This window comes from Bemisia tabaci, chromosome 1, assembly GCF_918797505.1.
Source record: "Bemisia tabaci chromosome 1, PGI_BMITA_v3".
NCBI classification, from domain to species: Eukaryota; Metazoa; Arthropoda; class Insecta; order Hemiptera; family Aleyrodidae; genus Bemisia; species Bemisia tabaci.
The window spans coordinates 59,902,306-59,929,237 of record NC_092793.1 but is presented as its reverse complement, the minus strand read 5'-3'; the positions used below and the strand labels follow the sequence as shown (position 1 = coordinate 59,929,237).

General features: G+C 38.2%; 1 protein-coding gene across 5 annotated transcripts in view; it reads right to left on the bottom strand.

Annotated features, from left to right (window-relative positions):
- Positions 1 to 26,932, bottom strand: part of Nmdar2 (glutamate ionotropic receptor NMDA type subunit 2) — a 156,207-nt gene that overhangs the window by 63,501 nt on the left and 65,774 nt on the right. For all 5 annotated transcript variants that reach the window (XM_072304570.1, XM_019050916.2, XM_072304576.1 and 2 more), the window contains one exon: positions 10,720 to 10,898. In XM_072304570.1, the coding sequence (XP_072160671.1) occupies positions 10,720 to 10,898 (179 nt within the window). The remainder of the gene's footprint in view (positions 1 to 10,719; positions 10,899 to 26,932) is intronic.

Genomic DNA, 26,932 nt, shown 5'->3' with positions numbered 1-26,932 from the left:
TAAATTCTGAAGCATGTGAGCGATTATAGAATAGTGAGCAATTAGGCCTATACTCTTACCAATTAAAAAGGACTGTCGGAAGCGCCAAAGGATTCATAGAATTGAGCTTTTAGTTGTTAAAGTATGGATAGCGTTCCGACATAAATTGAATTTAAGAATCGCTGATATTTTTAGCTCGATTTAACTTTGAGGCCCTCAAATGGCTTATGTTGGCAATTAACCATTCCCCCCATCTATTCTTAAACGTTAAGGACGTAGAGAGTAATTCGAAAAATAACGGCTGCTTGTAAAATTAAGGATGTTTAGATTAAAGTTATAAAGAACTTGAGCTTTAAACCAACAAAAAATTAATATAATTACAACAGTTTCTTCGTCTCTTGCCAAAATTATTTGCGGCGAAAAAAAGTTGCCGGATTGCTTCCAGTAAGACTGCATTATAAAGATTCAGTTTGGGGGTGCATTTCAGTGTGATAAACGAGGTGTCACATCTTTTGCGGCTGGTGCACCTGTGTGTGATTGCGCGAAATAATTAAACGCTGAACTCTACTCGACGGTGCTTCAGAAATTCCTTGACTTTTCCTGACTTCTTGAGTTCGCTATAAATCCCTGATTTTTTGGGTTCTTCGGGCCCTTTTTTGTTTCCCAGACTTTTCCTGATTTTTTGTCTTTTCCCTGACTCCGAAATTTCCAAAATTCTTGACCTTCCCTGACACTTGAATTAAACTTCCATCTCGATTTTTTCTCTTTTAATTTCGCTAACCTCTACTCGACGTTGCCCAAGACATTTCCTGATTTTTTAGGTTCTTCAAACTGCCGCCGGAAACCCTTTGATAATGCATTGATTCACATCTTTTCAAATGTTACCGTGCTAAAGCAGTCTTCCAAAAAAGGATTGCAACACACCGTTGAGCTTACTGATCTTGCTTACTCCGCTAAAAGACATATCATACTCCCCCATGTACTCAGAACCGTCTCCCTTTCTACCTCGTAATATTTAATCTCCGACAGCACTCTGACACAACCCTTGCAGGCTGATTTTTGAAATTGATACAGACAAAGCGATAGACAAGGAAGACAAAGAGAGTATGGAGCGATCCTAATGGTTGAAATGGTTAGTTCCTATGGACTAAGGGAGAAAATGATAGACTAACTATAGGTTCTCTCGTGGGTTGTTGTTGGTTAGTCTATTATCTACCTCTTTGTCCATTGCAACCACCCGCTTTCCACCAATGGGAGCCTTCCGTACATACCTTTTGTCTTCTTTGTCTATAGCTTTGTCCATAAATTTCAACAATCAGCCCGCTGTTAAATCTGACAAATGATTGTCGTACACTGGAAAAAAAAAATACATTGGATCTAGAGTTCAGACTCTTAAAAACATCGACAGGAAAAAATACTCTTGATTCAATCAGATTTAAGCTTAAATCAAGAACCAAGCCTCTTAATTTGAGCGGTTTTTTTTTATTTAAGCTTAAATCTGATTGAATCAAGAGTATTTTTTCTTGTCAATGTTTTCAAGAGTCTGGACTCTAGCTTCAATGTGTTTTCTTTTCCAGTGTAGGATGATCCCGAATCTTCAGACCATGGTTACTATATAAGGGTTGCAACTCCCGCGTGACAAAATATGACTTTCTTGGGGGCAGTTCGGCAATGAGGCTCTTAATTTATGAGCTTGGCATATCGTTCATTCGTCTCGGTGGACTGAAAGACGGGGAAAAGTAATTTTGTCGGGAAGCCAGTAATCGGTTCGCCGTTTATTAGGCATCAGCCCCAAGACGCTCCACCGAGCGTCGGCCCGCCCTTACCCCCACCGCCCTCGTCCACATCGCGCTCCGACGCGCCCTGGGAAAATTTCGAGAGAAAGACTCCTTGCACTAACCTCGCTTCTCCGCCAAGCGCGACTCCTTACAGGTGGTTTCTTCCTACCTTACGAATAGGTACCTCCGATAACCCCTCGTAAAACAAATGTATTTCTGTAGTGACCATCATGAAGCAAAACCTCGGTTTTTGACTGTAGGGCCGTCCCTAAATTACGTAACGCTAAATCTACGGTTTCTTGACACGTGCCTCGCGCCCCTATAGCCCCCCTGCCGCGCTCTGTAATGCAGTGCTAGAGGCTAGAGTCCCCCTATATATTAAGTAGTGCTTGCCCGGATACCCCCCTTCCCCATTTCGATACAAAATAACATAAATATCACCTTACATTTACTAAACGGATTGGCGTTTCTATTTAGTAAGGAAGAGAGCAAATATTGCAGAGAATATTTTTGAGATTCTTTAAAACTTCTAAAGACGACCGACAAAAATTCTACAGAAACTCGAAAACGAATCACTTAAAATCGTCACGTTACGCTTTGCTCTATACCTCCCCCCCCCCCCACTGTAACACCGCGTAACGCTGGCAAAGACCCCCTTGGAGAGTTACGTAATTTACGGACGGCCATTTTTTATTTTTAATTATTCTTTTTCATCACTCATCGAGCTCTTCCCGCCATGATGATTACTTCTTCACCCTTCTTTGAGGGAACAGATAGTAACATGACGGAACTGAATACTTGGGTTCCGACACAAAAAAAAAAAAAATAAACGAATAAATAAATAAAAAAATGAAAAAAAAAACCCGCTGGACATTCGATAAGAAATTCGCGTAAAAATTTTCAAATCTGTTCAAAATACAAAAGAGATCCTCTTAAAATTTCCTAACATTTATGAACATGATAAAGTGAAAGAGTGTCGCTTGTGGGAGTGGATTGGCGAGGCAGACAACGGCCACTACGAAGCAGATTGAATGAATGGATCCTGGCCCACGGGAGACGTTCCTTGAAAGTTGAAAGGAGCCTCAGTATACAACCCTGATGCCAGGTTAGACCGATATTACACATAACTCTCCGTGCAGTTGGAAACAAATTGGGTGGAAACCCTCACCTGTGTTGCAACGATGAAGCGACGGTCTCCGGACGCTATTCAAGCTTGGAAATCAATTTATTCAGCCAAAAGCAGCGTCCATTCTCTCGGACGCCTTTTTTCACGGATCTATTGTTCTGCAACCTTCCCCCGACTAATTGAGCCTCGATTGAGCTCCTCCGATAATTGATTGCTCAATCAATTGCAGGTTTATTGATTTATTTACCTTAAGTCTTTTGTTCGGTACTCTTTTTCTAACATGGGATGAGGCGAAGTTTGCCGACCCGATTTTACTGTGATTCAATAGAAGCTGTTATCCTTTTATGTCTGTGTTTTAAATACATCTGAAAGTTTTATTCGTTCCCCTTTTTTCCCTAATTGTCAAATTGTTGCTAAAATAAATTGATGATTGAAAGCTCCATGAAATGTATATTAATCAGCTATGATTACATCAATATTATGGACTTTTTAGCTCCATGTATTTGTTGCTGTGTTCGAACGTTCGTGGTATTTTTGCACCCTCGACGAAATGACGAGGTCGATCTCATGCAGTTTCTGTTACTTTCTCGTCTCTTGGTTATCAGTCAATTTGAGATACACGTTTTTCCTGATCACGTGGAACGGTGCGGCTTACGGCTTTGGCTAACACGCTCAAGTGTTGACTCGGAGCGCTTTCAATGCGGGACAATATCGACGGTGAAACTACCAAACCACGTATCTCGTTTGCGGTGTTTAAAAATCTACGCTCACATTTTATTTTTTTGAAGTAGACCAAATCAATATCATTCCTTGAAATTTTCACGGAATTTTCTCCGCACAAAGAGGAAAAATCACAGAAATTTTCAAGACTGGATGTTAAGTAGTTTTTCATTTAAAAAATAAAGTATGACAGGAAGTCTGCGACGTCGCAAACCGAGATACGTGGTTTGGTAGTTTCACCGTCGATATGCACTATGGACAGGAACTGAGCACGAACAGTTGCATCCGGAATTCGAAGGCTGATGAACAGACCATAACGTCCGATATTTTTTCTTATATCAACTCATTACATGATTTCAAACACTTTGAATACAACGAATTTATTCCATATACCTAAACTGCACCATTTTCAAGAAAATTGACGTTAAAACACCTCCTGTTTTTTCTCTACGAGTTGGTTGGTTGGTTAGTTAGTTAGTTAGTTTACGACGATCACCAACCAGGCAATTTACGTCGGGGACCCAGAATTTACCTTACATTTTTTATCACTGTTTACAACTACGCAAAGCGTTTCCTTTTAATCAGCATGGAATGACATTTTTAGAGGACATTTTTGGTAAAAAAAAAATTAAAAGCGGCGCCAAATTCACGTCAGCGTCGTTCCTTTCAAAGGGATATGATCACACAAAAATTGATTACTTAATTGTATCACGAAACGCATTCGTTTGTCAGCACATTCGTAAATACTGTTCCATCCATTACTTTAATTGAGCTTTGAATGAAAAAGAAAAATCGAGCTTTCGCTACGGCATTTTCACAATTGTATACCGTTCCCGTAAATGCAAATGAGCTCAAAATGATTATCCAAGGACGCTCCTGACACTCTACCATTCCTGCCTCCTATCCCCGTTTCCGTGACCCACGTCCTCAGACGTGTTTCATTGGGCATTCATTACCGGATCACCCTACGTCTCAACTTTGAAAATTCATCAAACTCATTCAACAGAGGTATTTTCATTTCATTTACACAGCGACTTTTCATTGAAACGCGTCTGAAAATACTTGCAAATGTTACGACGGGAGAACTGCTACTTTAGACCCATTACTTTCTATTGCTTCGCTCCCTTACGTGCTCTTGTCACGAACTGGGTACTATTAATATGATCACATAAAACACATGGAAAATAAACAGAACATTGAGCGCGGAAGGCAGAGTGGGCCATAACATAACGTGGTAAGAATGGAAGCACCATCAAGCATTTTTTATTCATCGAAACGTTATGCATAACATGTTAAACATGCTAAAAATATCCACGAGCACCACGTGAGAGAGATATTAACATTTGCTGTTCACCTTCAGGGTTATAGAATTTTTTCGCGTCGAACCGGAAAACCATCAAACTGTCATTAAAGCTTTTGATTCAAAAACGGGTTTCCTTCCTGTGTTACACTGTTAGAGACAAGTGTCTTGACATAAAGTCATGGTCCTTATTATTGCAGGAACAAAAATACTCACTATGAAGGAAAAAACTCATTTGGAATAAAGATCCCCTTTTAGAATTACGTTGTTTAAAACTATAGTTACGGCCAATCAGAATGGCAACTTGAGATATGTTTCGAATCTAATTCGCTTCATCAGTGCAGTAGGAAAATGTATTCAAAAACGGTGTTTTCCTTTATGATAAGTATGTATTTATGTTTTTACAGAATAAAGAGCCATGGCTATTAAGGCATGTCAAAAAGTTCGTCTCCATTACTAGAGGTGCTCTAAACCCAACCCGCGAGCATAAATACATTATTTATGAACTCGTTAAAAATACCCAACACCGAGCAAATCTTAATATTTAATTTGAAAAATAGAATGAAATTGTGAATCAACCACTGTACTAATTGCGAGGGGCGTTGGTTCATTTGAAAGGTGTTGTTCTCAATGCTTCGGGAAAACTATAAATTATTTTCTGGGGTTCGTCCCCGATTTTTAAATCCCTAAAAACTCATAAATTGGATGAGGGGAAGTGGGGGTTTTTTGTTTTTTGTTTTTCGGAAAAGTTTTGTTGCTACGCATCTTACTTTACTGTTTGCTGTCTTTTTATCAGCTGTTTTCATTCAACAATCATCATTAAGTGAGGTTACTTCCAACACTCAACTGCCATCAACTTACATTTTTCTTTTCCCGCGTTTTTTTTTTTTTTTTTTTTTTTTTTTACGGTTTTTCATGATTGGTTCCATCTTTTTCCTATTGCCAATTTTTCCTCATTAAGGCAATAACCTCCAAGTTTTTTTTCTCAGAACTTTTCACGCTGTTTCTTTTCAATGTGTATAAATATGTTTATTATTAATTTCCATTTTCATTTCATCCCTTTTTCTTCTGATTTATTTTTTTTAATTTAAATATTGAACTTTTCAGTTATGATTTTGTTAAAATAATAATAATTTTTACTAATTTTAATTTTAAATTTAACAGTTGTTATGAGTGAAATTTTCAATGACCGAGGCGGTCGTCCTCCAAAACATGGTCGCGTTTTCCAGAATTCTTCGCATGTTCGTTTAGTGAAGCAAGAACTTAACTCTGTTATTAGTATAGAAAATCAAAGTTTCATTTCTTCATTTCGGAAGTATAAAATTGATGATCAGAACTTTGATGAAAATTTTGTTACCAAATTTTCAGTCGGTTCAATGAATATAATTTGTCATCATTGTGATGCTCGCCATTTTCAGGGTGAAATGTCCAATGGTCATTTTAATAACTGCTGCCAAAATGGCTTAATTTCTTTACCGAGTATTCGGACAAATACCGATTTGAAATCATTATTTTTATATTCTCCAAATTTCATAAAGCATATCAGAAATTATAATAGTGCTGTTGCTTTTGCCTCTTTCTCTGCAAATCGAATTGATATTCCGGGTGATGGACCTTATTGCTTTAAAGTTCAAGGATCCATATATAGGTAAGTTTATTTAATATTTACCGTTACGTAACGTACTTTTTTCAGTTTCTCAGTCCGTCCCTCCCTCCTTCCCACCCCTTAACGCATCCGGAATGCAGCTGCATTCCGGATACTGCATTTAAATCCTTCCTCCTCCGTTAGTTACTATTTGGACTTTGTCTATTCCGTTTTGTTTTTAAACATTTTAAAAATAAACAGTTCAAACCCCAAATCGTGATTGGCTCCATCTTTTTCCTATTTCCAATTTTTCCTCATCAAGTCAATAACCTCCAATTTTTCTTTCTCACAACATTCATGTGGAACAGTAAGATGAAGAAACTGGAAAAAGAAAAAACTTCTGAAACAGAAAATACGGAAAACGGAAAGAAAAATGAACAGGAACAAGAAGAAAAAGCGGAAGAATTGGATGAAGATAAAAAGGGAGCAGAAAATGAAGAAGAAAAAGAGGGAGCAGAAAATGAAGAAGAAAAAGAAGAAAAGAAAAAAGGAGGAACGAAAAAGAGAAGAGTTGAAGGAAAAATTGGGAAAAAAGCAGGGCAGAAATCGAAAAAGAAGAAGCAACAATTAAAGAAAAACAGAGTAAAGTATTTAGAAGATAAAAAACCGATACTTAAAACTTAGTTTAAAAACAAATGTAAAACCTAAAAAATAATTTTGAATGAAGATTAAAACAAAATTTTAGTTTAAAGTTTACTAAATAAAATTACAATTTTTGAAAACATTTGTTATATTTATTCTCTCAAAGAAATAATTAGACCCGATTCAAAGACAAAACAGAAAATTAAATGAAAATAAATAATAAAAAAAAAAAAACATGTGAAAGTGAAAAGTGTACAGGCAAAATAAGGGGCTGCGAAGCAGCCCCATAAGCCCCTAGTATTATTTTAAGGTAAATCTTACTGAATGAGGTGGTTATAAGATCGAAATCCATTAAGCTAAGTGGCTTCCTCGGAGCGGAAAGTCTGAATCGACCAAATAGAAAACGCCGATTTCTCACTTGTGCATAAAGTTAAAATTGGAAATGTTCAATGTGTCTACTGTGTTGATAGTGTGATTTTTAAGAAAAAAAAAAACAGACACATTGCAACGCTGTATTTTTGACCTTGTCTAGTGGGCTATTAGACAAGTTTGATCAACTACGTCTAAAGTTGCTTAATCTCCTCTAATGTTTTATTTTTCTCACAGAAATCTAACAGCATTCTGACTTAAAACTTTGAGGGCAAAATTAAGTTCTATGGCACTGCGTTGTTTAGTTCTACGTTCAACAAATAAATCAATAAAATAAAACATGAGAGGTTAGGCAACATGAAATGTAAGTAGACTGCTGTTGGCCAATGCCGACAAATACGATGAAAAAAATGTTGTTTATGAAAAGAAAAGAGAGGCATAACGAAACTTTGAATGTCTTCATGAAAAAAGACTGATGCATCTTTATTCAAACGCTTAGTCAAGCCGCTTCAGAAACAGACCCAACCCTAGCTCCAGCATAAGCTTAGTCAGGAGCGTGGCGTGCTTTACGATGTATCGATTGATCTGCCATTTAAACGTATGGAAAGGAATCGATAAACAGGGTGTTCGGAACGAACACCTTCATAATCGATTATTTACCCCATCTTCACATGGGAAACTATCGATAATCGATCATTCACTTCTCGCTACTGAGCTTGGTATGTGTAATCGCACCCTCTCCACGAGGGTAGACAGATCATTGTTCCAGGAAAGAGCGGAAAGGCGGTGATTCGTATTCTGTAGGTGTTGGAATAGATATTGGTACCGAATCAATGGGCTGTTCCCGCTTCCAAGAGAAATATTTCAAAAATAAATTGTCGAGAATATATTCGTAGGTGACACCGATATTTATTGGCTTTATTATATATTCAGCTTTTTCTCCCTCTGAATATATCATACTTCTCTTTTTTCAAATCATGCAACTGAAAGGAACAGTGGCATTTAAAATCGAGTATTTTTTTCTTTGTTCATTTACGATGACACTGAATAAAGCATAGAAAAGAACGTTGTTTTAGAAATTTACCATTCGAAAAATTCTTGATTATTCAGGATAATTATAATATATTTAATGAGTACTGAACGTAGTGCATACATGCAGTTTTCCTCTACGTTAATTCTCATCAGATGTGAGGGTGGCTTCATATGTAAAGGCGCCTCTTGAAAATACAATACAATTGAGTTACTGTACTTGCTTAAACTTTTTTTTATTGGGTCCGCTCGACCCAGAAATTCACAGAACATTTTTCAAGGGAGCGGAGGATGAATTGACCGAGTTTATCAGAAAGGAACCGACCCACATTTCCGGAAAAATTGAGTTGATAATGTTTTTGAGTTCTTTTAGTCATATATTTACTCCTGCCAAAGACTCAAAGTTAAAAAAAAAATAATTGAGAAAAGAGGGGTTAAAGTTGATTTTCTACATTGAGTCTTACGGAGGAATGAAACTTCAAACCTCTTTTCCTCAGTTTCAACTTATTATTGGTTGGTATCCTTCTGATAAACTTTGTCCAAATACCGTCACTTTCCAGCCAAAGTATTTCAAGCACCATGCGACGTTTTTTAAATTTCCAGCGTCATTTTATTCTTTTACAGAGAAATTGTTGGTTGAATCTGTTTGAAAACTTAACTGAATTTTATCGGCAGCACACAGAAAACGCAGTGAAATTTTCGGACAGATCGTTGGACAATTTTTCTGTAAAAAAATAAAAAAATATGAAAAAGCGGTAGAAATGATCAAGAGTTGTCGCAAGGCGCTTGTATAATACTTCGGCCAGAAGGTGGCGATATATGCATCAAGATGTTATTAATACGGACAGATCCACTTTTTCCTCCTTATGCTCAGCTTCACAAAATTTTCAAATTCTGCAATAAAAACCCGCTCGCCAAAACAGGAATCTCCCTTCACCCGCTTCTGTTGTGCAGCGGAAAAGCCTTCCGAGTCAATGATCAAAATTTCATTTAAACCCGAGTCCGATGGCCAATGAAGGCGATGTTTAATCCAATCAAATAGTCGCAAGGGTTTCGGTCACCAGTGAAGTCTGTCCAAGTGTTGAGTATCAATTAATGCTAATCGAGAGACTTTCCGCGAAAAGCTCCATCAGCGGTTTTCCAGACTCGGTCTATTGGTCGAAACCTCGCCTCCCTCGGGGCTCAGCCCAAAGTCAGCGGTGTAGGCGCTTTGCCACATTTTCTCTGTAAATCACCCACTTAAATTCCCTGCCGCGTGCTAGTAGGAAACTATTCACAGAGAGAATTATCGCCTCCAGGTACTCCACATGAGCTCTATTTCTATTAAATTCTTTAAAGAAGCATTTTAAAACAGTCTGTTGGACGTTTCGTTTTTCCGGCCAAAAAGTCTGTCCGATTCATACGTTGGTATTTCCTTCTATTTTTTCATTTTTTTCCGGAGGGGAGAAAGGGCAATAATGGTGAAGATCGTGTGACAGCTTTGACATGACTTTAAAATCATTACTAATCAAAATTGAGGCGAAATATAATAAACACAAGAAATCAACGCAGAGAATCGACCGAAAGTCATTTAAAACATTCACTGGAAAAAAAAACCTCATTGGATCTAGAGTCTAGACTCTTGAAAACATTGACAAGAAAAGGGATTCTTAATTGATTCAATCAGATTTAAGCTAAATCAAAAGGAAATCCGCTCAAATTAAGAGGCTTGGTTCTTGATTTAAGCTTAAATCTGATTGAATCAAGAGTATTTTTTCTTGTCGATGTTTTTAAGAGTCTGGACTCTCGATCCAATGTGGTTTTTTCCAGTGTTACATTTCATCTCATTATAATGTTTTCTGTTGAATTACTTTGATACAAAAGACTGAATTATTCGAACTATTTGGATAGAATTTCTTTCTAAGAGGGATATTTTTAGGGGGGCGTTCATTCAGAAATTATGCTGCGCGCTCCCCGAATGCGCCCCCTCATTAAAACTGAAATATTCATAGCAAAAAAAAAAAAAAAATAACAGAAATAAAAAATATAGAGAATGTAAGAAATGAACAGGAATCAAATAAAATAAAAGGAAGAGATAAATGAAGGAGAAATAATTGTAATTAGATACTTAAAATCGGAAAATGGAAGTCCGTAATAGAAAGAAAATAAAGATTAACGAATAGAGACAAAAAATGGAGGAAAGAAAACTCACCCGTTCAAGACCCGAGTTATCGGCATTCCACGCGATAACCGGGATTCCGAGGTAGTTTGCTAGTTGTAGAAAATATTGAGCAGAGGCCGTGCTTCGACCGTATTTTTCGTAGTTCATAAGGTACAGAATGGCAGACACGTTCACGGATAGAAACTCCTTACACAGAGAGTTAAGTATTGCTGAAATCAGAAAAAAACAAAACGGTTTTTTTAATGATCTCATCAATGACAATATAATTTCGGGGAAGTTCATGTGTTGACATAAGATATCAAATAAACCACGAGTCAATATCGACGCGTTTAAATATACATAAAAAAATCGTTCGCACAATAGGAAAAAAACGCATTGGATCTAGATTCCAGACTCTTGAAAACATTGACAAGAAAAAGGACTCTTGATTCAATCAGATTTAAGCTTAAATCAAAAGGAACTCCGCTTAAATTAAGAGGCTTGGTTCTTGATTTAAGCAAAAATCCGATTGAATCAAGAGTATTTTTTCTTGTCGATGTTTTTCAGAGTCTGGACTCTAGATCCAATGTGTTTTTTTTTTTTCCAGTGCATTTGCGTGTTTTGAAAGCTCACGGACTTCTGCCTATAGCTTCGAAATCAGCCAGGAGTGTTGTTGCAACTGTAACACACTTTTTTCCGCGTTCTAAACACAAACAAAACACGAAGAGACCCAGCTTTGGATGCCGCGCACTTCCCTTTCGATTAAATACACTTTCGAAGCTAAACTAGCGCTTTGAGTAGTTTCATTTAAAAAAAAAAAAAGTAATGAAAAAACTTTTATTGCGCATTTGACATTTCCAACGAATTTTGAGTTACAAAAAGGTTCCCATGGAAACCTGCCGACTATTTATTAAACAGTCCGAGTAAAAAACACCATTTCTGTGAGTAAGGAGTGAACCCTGAAAAAAATTCTCACACTGCGATTTAAAAACACTTTTATAGATTTCTTCACGATTTAACTCACAGCTTTAACCTTGATTTATGATGTACAATTTAACCGCACATGAGCATGGATTAACTTCACAACTAAAATATTGAACTTTACTGGAATATAGATCCAATAAGACTTGATATTTCTTTTCTGCATAGCGAAAGAATTCTTGAAGAGCAGTAAGCTTTAAACTACGGAGTGCCTCCTAATACTTTCGAGGCCCAAGCTTTTCCGTGGAGATTTCACAGAGGGGAGAGGGTCTGTTCCCTTAAGATCTGAAATGGGTCGAATCCCCAGGGGAGCTGTTTAGCAGTTGTAGTCGGCCTACTGATGTTAGATGTGACGAGAGTGGTGCTTTGAGCGCACAGACGGCGAGACAGAAATCCCACGGAGTAAAAGAAAGGATTCAATTTGTGGATGTATCCTCGTATTCACGTCACAGTTCGAGAATCTTCAGGTCTCTAACTTGTTTGCACACTGAGACGAATTGAATTTGATACTGCGAAATCCTCTACTTACTATTGACGGTAGTGGAAAAAAACATCACTCAGGCACGCACATGATGAAAGTATTTTCCTGGTTCTCTTGATTGGTTTTAATTAGAGAACCGACCAGGTTTACAATTTTAAGAGACTCCCGGCAGAAAAAAATCCAATTATATAAAATTTAAAAAAAAAAAAAAAAAAATCCGAACGTACACGAGGATCAATAAAATTTAATACTGCAAAATCCTCTAATTACTATTGACGGTATTGGAAAACAAGCAGTGAACTCCAACACAATGTGTTGATAAGGCGCGTCATTAACTCGGTCATATCAACCCCTTTAGTTTTCATTTACAGAGATTTCAAAATAGGCAAACAGCACAACAAGAGAATTCACGATCCAACACTGCGAGGTCAAAGACGCACCTTGACGAGACCGTGTATTGTGAAAGTAGAAAGCTATTCGATCGAATTTAAGTTTTTTGATCTGCCTCAAGCAAAATCTTATCATATTCTTGAAGAAAAGTGCTACGGAATAATTTAAGCGAAGAAAGGAAAAATTCTGTCGAACTCCTAGAAGATAAAGTCGATTTAAAGGTATTTTGGGGCTAAAATACCCAAATCACCGGTAGTAAAAATCCCGTTATATTATTGAAAAGAAATTGACTCGATATAAATGCAATTGCATTAAATACGTCTTGATTTTGTTATTTTAAACGTCTTTCCATGCAAAGAAGTTCAACCACGTCGTTGCTTTATTCATTCATGAATTGAAAGTAAGCAATCTACATCCCGAAAATCTACTGATTTGCCGTAAAAAATTGCAGAAACTTGATATACCAGGTCGATGCACCCACTCGTTGAATTTACCAACCAATTTCGTGAGTGCAAATGTGTAAAAATCAATATGCTATAGTCATTTTGGGTGCATTTATTTTTCATGAAACAATAATAATTTCAATCCCGAAAAACCATCAATTTTCCGTATAAAATCGAAAAAATCAAAATATGTCGACTCCCCGACGTGAAAATTAGATTCTACGTGTGTAAATACTTATGTATCGATATGCTGAACAGAAACTATGTGTGGACACAGTCAGAAGCCCGCGGCAACATTAATTCAACAGAAAAACTGTAAAAATTAGATCGGATTTTAGCCGCTTTGCCCGCCTCTCCTCGTTACTTACAACAAACCGTTCTTATACTCATCTCAAAATTTTTCTCAGAGCTTTGGGTTATTATCAGCTTCCATTTAAACTCCGGTTCGATGGCCGAATCGGCTGCCAAAAAAGCAAGCCACTGTTGAAGGGTTCTATGAGAAATTCGTGATATTATCGGCTCTCAGGAAATCACCCCATGGCTAAAATTGGTGGTATAAATGTTTAAGTGCTTAAAATAATCGTATTCAAGAAACTAAGGAATTAAACTATGGAGTCAATTTCTTTTTAATAATATAACGGGATTTACTACCGGTGATTTAGCTATTATAGCCCCAGAATACTTTTAAAGCGCCTTTACGTTCCAGAATCTCGACGGAATTTTTTTTTTTTTTTTTGGCTTAAACGATTCAAGAGACATTGTAGTTAAAAATATAAAGATTTTTCGATTTGGACGTATAAAAATGTTTAACTCGTTCAGGCACACCGTGTATTGTATGGAGTACTGCTGTTATTCGACCGTTGTCTTCAGGTCAAAATTCTTACAAAGAAGCCCCTTGCAAGAGGCGAATTTTTTGTAATTTCTCCCAGTTTTTTCAGCGTTAGGTATATAAATGAATTGCTTGTCAAATTCTGAGGTCAATTATATTTAATTGTAATTTATACTTTCTTTTTTTCCCCTTCATTTTATTTTTCGTATCGAGAAGTCGAGGTTTTGTTGATTTCTTCGGATTTCGATTACTGTAACTTCTCTTCTATTCGGCCGATTTTTATGAATGAGGTCTCTTTTTATTTGTGTTTTAACGGAGAGTAAGGAAAAAATTGCTAAATACACGCGAAACAATTTTTTTTGAAAATTGGATGAATCCTAGCGTGACGGTGAAATGGTTAATGAAGCGTGAGTAATTGGGGTACGGGTATCGGCCGCGTTGGGACCCAAGGCGGCCCAAGGCCCATTGTTCTTCGTGACGCCGACGCAGTGATCAGGAGCGTGGGGAAGAGAGGGCTGAGTGGACTCCTGTATGAGCCACGTTTAGCAAATGGTCTAATGAGTCTCGAGGCTCATCACAGATTGCACTTACCACTATCCTGCTGGCCCCGGCTATCAGAGCAAGGAGTACCAACTTTTGAAAAGGATAACAGTGGTGTGGAGATATGTCAAAGCAACGTTTTGAACAAAACGGAGTGAGTGAAATTCTCATTCAAGGAGTGCCGAACTGGTCAGCCATCCTCGAATCAGTTCGCTTGCTTCCGCTTATATATGCATATTTTAAATCAGCGCGCCCTACTCTTAGGCTTTTTTTAAAAAAACCAAGTAACGTAGACTCTTGGTATTCACTGCACATAAACTAGCGAGCCCCAGAATGAGAAACAACTTTAAATCATAATTATTGACGGATAAATAAACTTTTTACACGCTTTGGAAAATCTCAGAAGTTCGCGGTAGTCACTTTTCGGTAAGGAACTAAGGGACTCGGTTATTGTATCGAGCAGGGTTCGAAACGATCGCAAAGGCGGTATACTACGTATACGCGCCAAAAACATCACTCAGCCACGCACATTGAAAGTATTTGCCTGGTTCTCTTGATTGGTTTTAATTAGAGAACCGACCAGGTTTACAATTTTGAGAGACTTCCGGCAGAAGAAAAACAAATTTTTAATTTAAAAAAAAAAAAAAAAAAAAAACAAGCTAACTCGAGGATCAATGAAGATCACAAACTTTTTTGATCCTTTTGAATACCATGCCGCACATTATTATAGTTGGAAGCACAGCTCGCGGAGAGCCCCTTGCTCCCATCCTCCACCCTTTAACGCTCATTTGCTAGGTGCTCAACGGCAGATTGCGCGAGGGAAAGTTAACTCTGCTCCTTTTACAGCACAGCTCCGGATCATTTTTCTTCATTTTTTCTCACTACCCCTCCCAACGTTCCCCGGCCCATCTCGCATCTCCCATCCGATGACGGACATTACCTTCGTCAGCAATCCGTTAGGTGTTGCGAGGAAAGAACATCTCCTTCTCGCACGTAAAAACTGCTTTCGTCAAGTTTTCAGATGGGTTAAAATATTTTACCTCAATTGAAGGTTGTGAGTGAATGGACCACTAGACAAGGTGCGAATTTAAAGATTCTGACACATGTTTCCTAACCAGAATTTCACGTAGAACACGATTCTTGCATTGAAATGACCAAAATCATTTCCTATCTAAGGTATTGACGTTTTTGTTTTTTTTTTTTTTTTTTTTTACATTGGTTACGGGAATTGGAATTGCCCAATCACACGAAACTCAATACTCAACGTGAGTCCAATCGCGCACTACGATGGTTTTGGCAGGCTTGTCAATGCAGCATTGTTTATTTCCCACCCTGTGTTGTTTAAACTATGAGCAACTTGTTGCAGCTGAGCCTAAGCTTCAAGATTGAGGTTCCCAGGTTTTCATATCGCAGAGTGCCATGGTAATTTTTAGTGTGCGATTTGACTCCCGCATCCGTTGAGTTTTCATGAGCGGGAGGTTTGGATTCACGCGTCAAGAAACATTTAAAATATTTGTTAAGAGTTGCTTTCAGTAATTTTCGTTGCGCAAATCGTGTTCTCCGTAAAATTTTGGTTAAGAAACATATATCAGAATGCTTAACTTCGTACCTTGTCTAGTGGTCCATTGTATTCATTATTATTATTTTTAATTGAATGCAAACATTTTGATCGGAAAATGTTGTAAAAAAACGTACACTGGAAAGAAAGTCTCTTGGATCCTGAGTCTAGACTCTTCAACAATTTAATAAGAAAAAATACTCTTGATTCAATCGGATTTTTGCTTGAATCAAAAACAAATCCGCTTAAATTAGGAGGCTGGCTCTCGATTTAAGCGAAAATCCAATTGAATCAAGAGTATCGATTATTTTAAATATTTTTAAGAGTCTGGACTCCGGACCCACGGGACTTTTTCCGGTGTACTTGTAAGAGAGGAAAGAAGAAAGATCCAGTTTAAGTGGACTGAGTTCTAAACCGCGATTGGGTCAGCAAATCCGAGTGGTTTTTTCTTGCAGGGTTAAGGGCGAGACCGTGTTTCACGAGGGCCATTATGAATAGGCAGTTTTGCATGAAGCTTTGGAAACTTGAGAGATTTACTAAGGTTTGAAAGCGGTACTTTTAGTCCGTCGGTGCAGTAAAGGAACTTGGACCCCGGCTGGGAGGTGATTCGACGACTCGACGTGCGATATTCGATCCCACTCTTTCCGTAACGGAGCCCATTAACTTTTACGAGCCAAGGCTCTAGTAACTCGACTTCATGACTTCATTCTCTGTTACTTTATGGAGCGTGCTTGCTTTCGTCTTGTGAGGATGAAGCAGATCCAGTCCACAGATGCTCTTCTCCGAAACTGAGATGCCCAATTTAGTATGTGATGTCTTCCCCTCTTTTTTTCTTGTTTCTTTCTATTTTAGTTCCTTTTCATCCTGGCCAAGTCGATCATAAGTATACAGAGAAGGTTGAAAAATATCCGTTTACGGTCATTAAAACTTCTCGGTGTTGCAACATTCCCGGCAACTTTCTTCCCAATATGATCACGCTCGTCAAAAATGTTGCGATGCGAATCACGTTACACTAAAAAACACAAGAATATGGACAGCCAAGGCTAAAAACAACAAACACAAAACCTGGCTCGTTTTGGGGCCGTTTAACCCCCCCCCCCCCCCCCCCCGAATAGGAAACAAGAACATATCAAAAAATTATAAAAACCAAAATCCTTGGACCCCCATTCGAGATGGCAAAAGGTTCTTTGTTTCCTATTCGTGAAGGGGTTTAAGACCATCCCAAAACGTCCCAGGTCTTGTGTTTGTTTCTGTTCTTTGGTTAAATAATTTGGGCAGTTTTAGCGTATAATTTGCATCACATTAAATTTTATTAGGTATCGTTTACTGTCTTAGAAAATTATTAAACAGTAACGGTAGATGGCGCGGGGATCGCACTTCATTCTCGCATCGCATCCATGACGTTTTAATGTTGCCTATAGGATTTAACAGGAGTAACCAGTTGTTTGTGACTAACTGACGAGCCTAAATGAGAGCCAAACCGGTATCAGTCTCTATGATGAAATTTAGCAATGTACCTCCGATGTAACAGCCTAAGCTGAACAGTGTCGAACGATCTTTCCATTAGCCTGGCACTGAAATTCTTTGGAGTTCATTGTAACGCTCAATCTGATATTTGGGTTTGTCTGGCTTTGATTGGCCTTCAGAAGGGCAGGGCCCAGACCCAGCACTTATCTTCTTTCCTGTTATGAACCGTTTTCTTAGATTGCTTCCAGCAGTAGCTTCGCCCAAAACAGGACTCCACACGGAGGCAAGTCAAAGTTATGGCAACCTTGGAGAAGGGTTTTAACTTTACGATTTCACGACCGTGTTTCTGACATCGGTAAAAGTGACGAAGGAATTTTCCCAGGGATTCAATAAAAATGATGATAAAATTTTCCGATGTTTCGTATTGGTTTTACTTACACGGGTGATAAAATTCAACATCCCTCACTGCAATAATCAGAGTTATTCGAATTGTGACGCCAGCTACTGCGTAGGGATCACATCTCAACACAGCTTTTGTTTGAAGTTTTCATAACTTGTGTTCCAAGCTTACTTCCACAATTTTCTTATCGGAAAGTTTTTCTGGTTCTTTCAATCATTTTTACTTACTTCGTGATCAATCTGAAACTATAAGTAATAGATTTCTGAAATAATCACCGCAACCATTGCTCCGATATCTGAATCAGTGAACATGCTATGGTCGGAATCCGACATGAAAATACCTGCATAAATGAGTGAAAATTGGGGACTTTACCCCCCCCCCCCCCCATTTCGAAAGCGATTCGTAAACTCAATTTGAAATTTTAAAATATGTAAATAGTTATCCTAAAGATGAAAGATAATCTCAAACGGACCCCGATTACAAGGGCTCCAAAACAGGCGAATTTTGGCTCTTTTTAGGCAAAGCTCTTTACTGTAAAATGAAAAAAAAAAAAAAGCCGTCATTAAAATTTTCAAAAACTCATAATTTTCAATTTGCGATGCGTCATATTTTATGCAAGAAACCACATAGGATAAACTCGCAAAGTTTGACGTGGCACCATGATAGATAGAGAACGCTGTCTACAAAACTCATCAAAAGACTCAATTTTCAATTGAAAAACAGATGTGGAATTGTGAAAGAAGATCCATTTTATATTAACTCGAAATGTCAGTTTAGGCGCGTCGTAACGCTAAAATATGAAAATTACTCCTTATTTTTCATTCGACGTATGCAGCGTAAACAGCTGCTCTCAAAGTCAACGTGTCAAGACTGCTCTTCGTAGTCGCAGTCGGACCGATATAAAACGCCTTCAAATGCGAGTGATACTGTGCAATACACCGAAGTTGATATAGTTGTATTCTTGGGTTGGAACCTAACTCGGGTAAATTGCTCTACCAAAATAAGGCATATCAAACTATTGGCTGCTGTATTTTAAGTTAACTCGCATATTTCATGCCCATTATTGCCTGTGACACAAATTCAAACCTCCATTGATTTAAAAGGAAGTAATTATCATTGCTAATGTGCCGACGAAGGCTCCCTTGAAGGAAGACCTGCTCTTGAGACTTGAGTTGTTCATGAACTTTTGGCGCGCCCGTTATGAACCAGGAGGTACTTTTTGACAGTAAACTAGAATTTTGAATAAATTTTTCGAATTTAAGGAATCCAATATGGTGGGCATGGCTAAATATACTATCTAGATTCCTGTTTAATCAATAGTTTCAGTGGGAAAATTCGTAAAAAAAAAAAAAAAAAAAAAAAAAAATCTTACATGAACCCCGATAATCTCATCCTGAAATCTTCACTTTGAATTCTGGACCACTGTATATAACTCAAACTTTTCAACCGCTACCCCTGATTTATGATCCTAGAAATGTTCCTCCTTCTTGAATTTTAGGCATAACTCATTTTGCCATTTGGTTTTATCAAACTTTCTCAGCGTGGTAACATGGAAACCTTTAAGAAAAAAACAATATACCTCGAATGTTTTGCCGATCTAGGCAAGGCTTGATGTTCTTCGTTTCTTTTGTCTCGCGGCGCTTGAGCCACATTTACACAGAATTTGAAACGCGTCCCTCCCAAAGAGGGATGCTACCTAGATTTTTTCAACACCATTTGGACCGAGCTGGCACGTTGCCAACCGCAAGTCATCAGTTCCCCGTTAACTTTGATTTATCGTTTTGTAACACACATACGGCTAAAAACAAATCTACTGTTATTCTGATATGAGCAGTTCTTTCATAAAACTATCTTATCTGGTTCACAATGTTTCACACTGTAGCAGATATACTATTTCATCTGTGATGGAACGCTCAAATGCCAATCAATAATACTTTTTTTTTTTCCAATTACGTTTTTCCTCTCCGAACTATGTCTCTCGCAGCATTTTGACGGCGTAAGTTTGCAATCACATATCTCATTTGCATATAGTGTCTGAAAATCTCCGCATCTGTGTTATTTCTTAAAGGAGAACAAATTGACATCATTCCTTGAAGTTTTTGCAGAATTTTCTTCGCACAGAGAATAAAAATTATTGGCATTGTTGAAGAACTGCCGTTGAGTAGATTTTCGTTTAAAAAATCAAGTATAACTGGAAGTCTGCGACGTCGCAAACCGAGTTATGTGATTGTCGACTTACACCGTCGATTTGGATCAGATTCAGTTTATCGTTACTAACATTCAACGGAAATTATTATGTAATACGTATAAATACGGTGCTGGGTGAGCTGCCTGGTGATATCTACGGAAAAAAAAAGTGTTAAGAGGTTATTCTCTGAAATTGTAGCACTTTAGTACTATAAAATATACTGTTCTACTTCTCTACTACTATAGATAAAAACGCATCCACGTTTTTTACAGACATTTTGTAGCGAATCGCCGACCTTGCCAATGAAAGAAGTGAAAGAAACTTCAAAATTCAAATTTTATATGTACTGTCTAAAACATTAAATCCTCGCGTTTTATTTACTTGAAATTAATTTAAATAATCTGATACTGAATATGCCATTATTTTTGTAATTGAAACCTTATAACTGAGGAAATTTACTAAATATGTGTGGCGGTTTTTTTTTATTTTTTTATTTTTTTTTTTTTTTTTTTATTACAAACGGCGCGCAAAGCCTTTAGGAATAACTTTATCGATGAAGTGATCCAACACCCCCAATTGTGGCAGAATACTTGAGTTTAAAAAAAATCGACAGAATAAATGCGTTTCCTGTTGTCAAAATGGATCCAGATATTCACACAAACATACAGAAAACAGAAAGCTGTCACGGAAGACCAATTTGAAAAAAAACTTATTACAAAAGCATGACATGGTCTTGGTCTTACTAAAAATTGAGAAAAATCTTGTTGACGGGGAAAAATAATACATTTGGCAGTATCGTGTTATGGCTTAGGCCTACATTAAATCGGAGAATAAGGACATGAAGATTCCATTGGCACTACAAGGCAGCTATGGTTGTCGGTTGAGGGTCGGGCTGATATAAATCATTTTATCATATGATATTGGCCCTCAGCTCTCACATTGGTAGCGAGAGACTCGATTTGAATTTTCCTCGCAGGAAAATCTCTACTAGACGGCCTTTATCACATTACACGTGACTTATTTCACGACCGTTTATTCCAGATGCTGAGGGAACTTCCTTCGCACCCTTGTTTTCAAGAGCCTACAAGTTAAAAAAAGGAAGAGTGAGGGAAGGGGAGTCATTTATATGATAACATGAAATTTGGAACAGAGAACTTACGTTGCAGGTTGTTTGGGGTCAAAAAGTACCTGGAAAAAAGTAGTTTCGTACATTTAAAGTTCTTTACCGATTGAAATATTTGAACTTTCTCATAATTTCAAAGTTATTTAATCCTCTGACTGTAATTTTTTAATTTCTTATTTTTTTAAGAGAATTTTCTTTGTATCTGTTGTCAAATCATATAGCTACCTATACTTTACCGTGTTTAAGAGTTGTGATTTTATCAACTTCTGAAATAGGTATAAGGTGTTATTAATATTGAAAAATTACTGAAAATAAGATTTATTTACGTAATTCGTATTTTACCTGTAATGAAAACTATCAATGTTTTATTTGAAGAACTTGTATTTTTTTAGAAATTGATCTAAATAACGTGACATAAAAATTCAGAAATCTATTTGTAGCATTAAAAAGTTACCGATCAGACATGATGTTAGTCGTGACACATAAACAAAGTATTTACTTTAGTGGGGAAAGACAAAGGCGTGAAACGATTCGTAATTAGCATCAATTAAAGCTTACGGAGTTAATGGAGGGCGATACACATGTGTTTTTTCGGACAAATAACTATATTCGGACCTTCTCTCTTCGATGGGTTTGTTGCTTACGCTGCGGAATTGAAGTATAACTTCAAATGGCTGATACCTGCCAATACGTTGACAACGTCGTTTCTAGGTTCAACCCGAGCCATACGAATTGCGGAGCGGTAAAAATATGTATCTTTCGAATCTATGCCTATTCGTGATAGTTGGTGTGTTTGTTGCCTATATGGCAAAATTGAAGGCGACTTGTGAGTAATAGGCACCTTTCAATATTTCTATTGGTTCTTTAACAAACAGAGTACCATTGTGTATGCAGTGAGATATGTTTAATATAACAATGCAAAAAATGAATGCATACATTTGGTTGATAAGAATTATCAAAAGAAAACTTGGAATAATTGATTAAAGACGTCTGTAAACTAAAGAGAATAGAGTAATCCGTGCAAACGTCGCCGTTTCCCGCACAAAAGAACGTAACTGAATTTCAATGTTGCCAAAGTCCTCTCATAAATTGCAATTTTAATAGAGAATTTGCAGGTGTCTGAAATTTGATGAATTTCGTGATTAAATGGAAACTACCGAGTGAACTGAACACGAGGATACTCTTGGTTCATGAATTGAACAATTATTGGAGAAGATATGACAAAAGTATCTAATCTGCTAAAATACGTGTGTTTAAATGGGTAATGCCGCCAGATGACGTCACTTGGCGGTGCATTTTCTCACTTTTTAATCTATTTTTATAGTATTTCCCATATCAGAAAAAAATTGTAAAAAATACTGTGAAATTAGCTCTTTAAGCACTTTCAGATGAAGCAATAAAAAATTTGCATGCAAATTCTCCATTGTAGAATCTTGGGCATTTATAAGTGAAAATTACACTGACTTTTTCTCTGATCCCATGAAAAATTCAGAAAAATATTTGACAAAAATTGCACCGGTATAATCTACACTGGAAAAAAAAACACATTGGATCTAGAGTCCAGACTCTTAAAAACATCGACAAGAAAAAATACTCTTGATTCAATCAGATTTAAGCTTAAATCAAGATCCAAGCCTCTTAATTTGAGCGGACTTCCTTTGGATTTAAGCCTAAATCTGATTGAATCAAGAGTCCTTTTTCTTGTCAATGTTTTCAAGAGTCTGGACTCTAGGTACAATGTGTTTTTTTTTTCCATCGTAGTAAAAAACCGTTTGAGTTAATTTGACAACATTGGGATTGAGTTACGTTCCTTCGTCCGAAAAACAACGACTTGTGTCGTTGAAAAGGGCACACTAGCTATTCTTTTTTACTTCGTTCACGTAGCGAACGGTTCTCGGAGCCATTAATTATGATGGTGATAAAAGCGCGTTAATAATCGGTATCATCTTCCCCCAGAAGACAATGACACGGAATGGAAATGGCGCCCCCGAGCAGACCCTCGCAGGCCTTCCAGAACAGTGAATTCGGGTTATCATTCAGTGATAGGCTGAAAGTTAGAACAAAGGGCACAGAGATCTCGGTGGGTATCACTGATAACGCCCTAATGGAGCCCGAGTGGGACCGTCGATTGATGCATCAACAGGATAAAAGTTTTCAAGTTGATAAAACCTCCGAACAGAAGAGACAACCACTTTAATTCCGCACCGGGAGAAAACGCCGAACAAACGTTCAAATTTTGCCAAATTTCCCCCGGTAAAACATTCAATTTCAAAGAGAGCTTTAAATATCTCCCTTTTAAATTTAAAGATACCTTAGATTACAGTGTGAATTAAATTCTCTACAAAACTCGAAGAAAACAATTCGAAAAATTCGCAGGAAAGTCGTATGTTACCGGAGGAAATATGGCAACGTTGAAATGTTGAACACGGGGTTTTTCCTTCGTGCGGCAGTTTAGTTTTGATTCACGCTCCGGCTCAGCTCGAGCACCCTTCGGAGGCCGTTGCGTCGCGCGAGAATGAGTCACACTCGCCAGTTTTTAAAGGCCCGCGAGCTAATTATACGAGACTCAAACTTGAAAATTGCCCATTAAAAAGAGTATTTATCACAATAAAAACTTTCTTCCTTTCGAATAGCGCCTCTCCGTTTCGCCGCGCCGGAGACGGGCTTTGGGGTGGCGCTATCGTTCTCCGTTGCCCATTCTCTGTTTCCCTTCTCGTAGTTTTTCGTCCTTTTCCTTTCTATTACGTCCCTCGGTTTTTGTATCCTCACTCCTCCTTCTTTCCCGCAACATCCGTTTTTTGCTCCTATTTCATCCTGTTTTTTTTTTTCTTCCCCTACGCTCTCCTTTTTTCTGCGCGAGGTCCACGGCATGATGCCAAAGAATAATTATTTATTTTTAGCTGGAGAGGTCGACCTCCTCCCTGCTTTTTAAAACATCCACAGCACCAAATTTACTAAGTTTTTAGCTCATAAATTATAAAACTCTGCTCCATGAAAAATATCATTGCTGCTCGTATTGTGCGTTATTCTCATCTGGATTTGAACTCCTGATTTAAAAATTCTAGAGCAGCTTCGAACACAAGCGATTGGGACTCAGGTTTCACAATAGATAGCTTGCCAATAATTTTTCATAATGACTTTAGTGTTACGTTTTCCGGAGATTTTTCATACATAATAATGTCTAATAGCTTTATCAGAATGAACAGAGGTCCCTATGTTCAGCGCTGGATGGTAGCAGCCCCTTCCGTAGAATCAACAGCACACGAATCGACCGAATCGTTGAGTCTCTTGTCGAACCGACATTCAGTAAACCCTCGCACTTCACCAAATCGTAATCTCCACTGATTGAAAATACCTAATTCTGTACTCAAAACGACTGCTTTCTAAATTTTCAAAATATCTCATTACCTTTCATTTCTCCTTTTTCATAATATTAGCACACTCGAATATATTCCTGACCCGATGAAGATTTGAATGTTTTATTGCAGGTTGGTAGCTCGGGTAGATCAGGCTCAGGAAAAAAAGGTGGGCATATATATCATTCAAAGTGTGTCTTTAATAATTTGATTTCTTTTTCACGGTTTTTACTATCGAGGCGAAAAAGGACGAGTTGTGAGGATTGACATGGGAGGGGGTGAAGGGTGGAGGGGGAGAGGAAGGAGAGGGTGAAGAGGAGAGGAGGGTGAGAGGGGGCGGGAGGCCACTTTTTAGGGTGAACTTCCAAAGAGCTGAGCATACGACAACATGTGAATATTTTGCCGCATCAAAACTAGGCAATGACGAGTAGCTTAACAGCTGACCACGGAAGCTCTAGGTCCGGTTTCTGAGAAGACGCGCCTCAATTCAATAGCTCAGAGGATAAGCACATCAAAAACTTGAATCTGCGGTGGGGGAGGGCAAGGCGGCGACTCGAAACAAGGTTAAACTTTGATTCTGAGGGGGTTCCCGCGTCAGCAAAATGAGATCAAGGGTGGGTCAGATTGGATCAATTCAAGTAAACTTATTCTTTGGGTTAACGAAGAGAACTAGAGTAGCCGAAAGGTATTTTGGAAGTTGCTGGAAGAAAAAAAGGTGGAAAGGAGGTGCATGGGTCGTTGGAAGAAACTTTGCAACCATGCAACAATCAACTTTGTAAGTATTTCCGCGGGTGGTGCACTTAATAATTTTATCTGTTTGTTCCGAGAAAATTTTGCAAACTTAGTACTATGAATCGTTCGTCTTGCTTGATTACCAACAATTCAACCCGTCCGCAGTCCGTGACTAAAAGTCGTCCAAGAATTATGTAACGCACTTTTCCCAGTTTTCTACTCCCCCTTCTTTGTAACGCACCCATATCCTAGCCCTACAACCCCCCTTTTGGATTGCATAACGCTAAGAACCGTCCTATCCCCTTTTCTCTTAAAAAAAAAGAAAGAAAACACTGAGAAAGCAGCTTGAAAAAAAAATTCGGGTTTTATTTGGGAGATATTTTGCTGAAATACGACGGGAAATCAATAAACGTGTGAAAATACATGATTAGATTTGTTTTGTTCATAATTTTCCCTTAAAAACGCACCTGGAGAATTTTGAATGAGTTAACCATTGCAAAAAGAAAGATAGAAAATAACAGATTCATTCGGGAAGGGCGGAATTTCCAATTTCGTGCACCTTTTTTTGCCCCGGCTCGGATTTGTCACGTAACGGTGGGCTTGACCCCTCTCCCCACTTGTAACGCACCGTAACGCTGGCTCAATCCCCCCCCCCCCCCCAAATGCGTCACGTAATATTTGAACGGCCCATAGTGTACATACATTTTTCCGCTGATTTCAGAGGGGTTGGCAACGCAACACTCGAATGATATCCCTTGAGTTATTTATCCCGCCATACTCCGTTCCACCTGCCTGTTTTTGAAAGCCACTCGGCGAATCACGAGAGGCTGTTTATTTGTCTAATAAATATCGTGTTATAACGTGGCTTTTGACACTGCAGGAGAGGAGGGGTTTCCGGCGTTTAGCCTGCCAGGCATGCTTCACGAGATTCGAGCCGTGTGTTTAGGTAACTGAAGACACTTAAAAATACTCAGGCCTGAGCGCTTTATTTGTGGTCAACGCGGGTATCTTCATATAATTCACGCTGAGAATCGCTATACATATATCTCACGATGCAGGGGCGGTATTCCTGGTTTTTCTGAATACGTTTGGTTTGGGCCACTTGAAGAATGACACTTTATACCCCTCCTAACTGCGTACAGACGATCGTGGCAGACTGGAGTCCTCTTAATGCGAAGCGAGTAACTTTTTGCCCGGCTTTGTAAGCCAAATATTCAATCATTCGTCATTTCTCGCATGAAGGGACGTAACTCCATTCCAAGGTCGCGAAATTGACTCAAACAAACAAATTTTTTACGCGAATAAACCTGTATGATTGTAGTCGAAAATTGGTCGGATTTTTACATGGGATCAGAGGAAAAATTAGTGAAATTTTCAGTTAGAAATTCTCAACATGTATGTATGGTATGTATAAAGCCGCTTTTATAGCGCTCTTTGGCGCTCTGCGGCCCCTAGCTGCCAAAGTCCCCTATCCTCCCAAAGCTCTTCAGGGCGTTGGCAAACTCTCATTTCTTCTAAAACCCCCTGTCGCCACCCTTTCACGGGGCGTCCCCTTCGTCTCCTCCCAGGATGAACCCAATCAAGCAACTTCTTTGGCAGCCTTTCGTCCGTCATTCTATTGACATGACCATACCAGACAAGCTGTCTGGTCATTCTCAACATTCTCCAGGTAAAATTGCAATGGTGCGGAAAAATCCGGAAACATTGGAATGTAGTTACCTTCTTTTGTGAGGAAAATGACGAAATAATCACCTTCAGCGCAATCATCCCACTTGC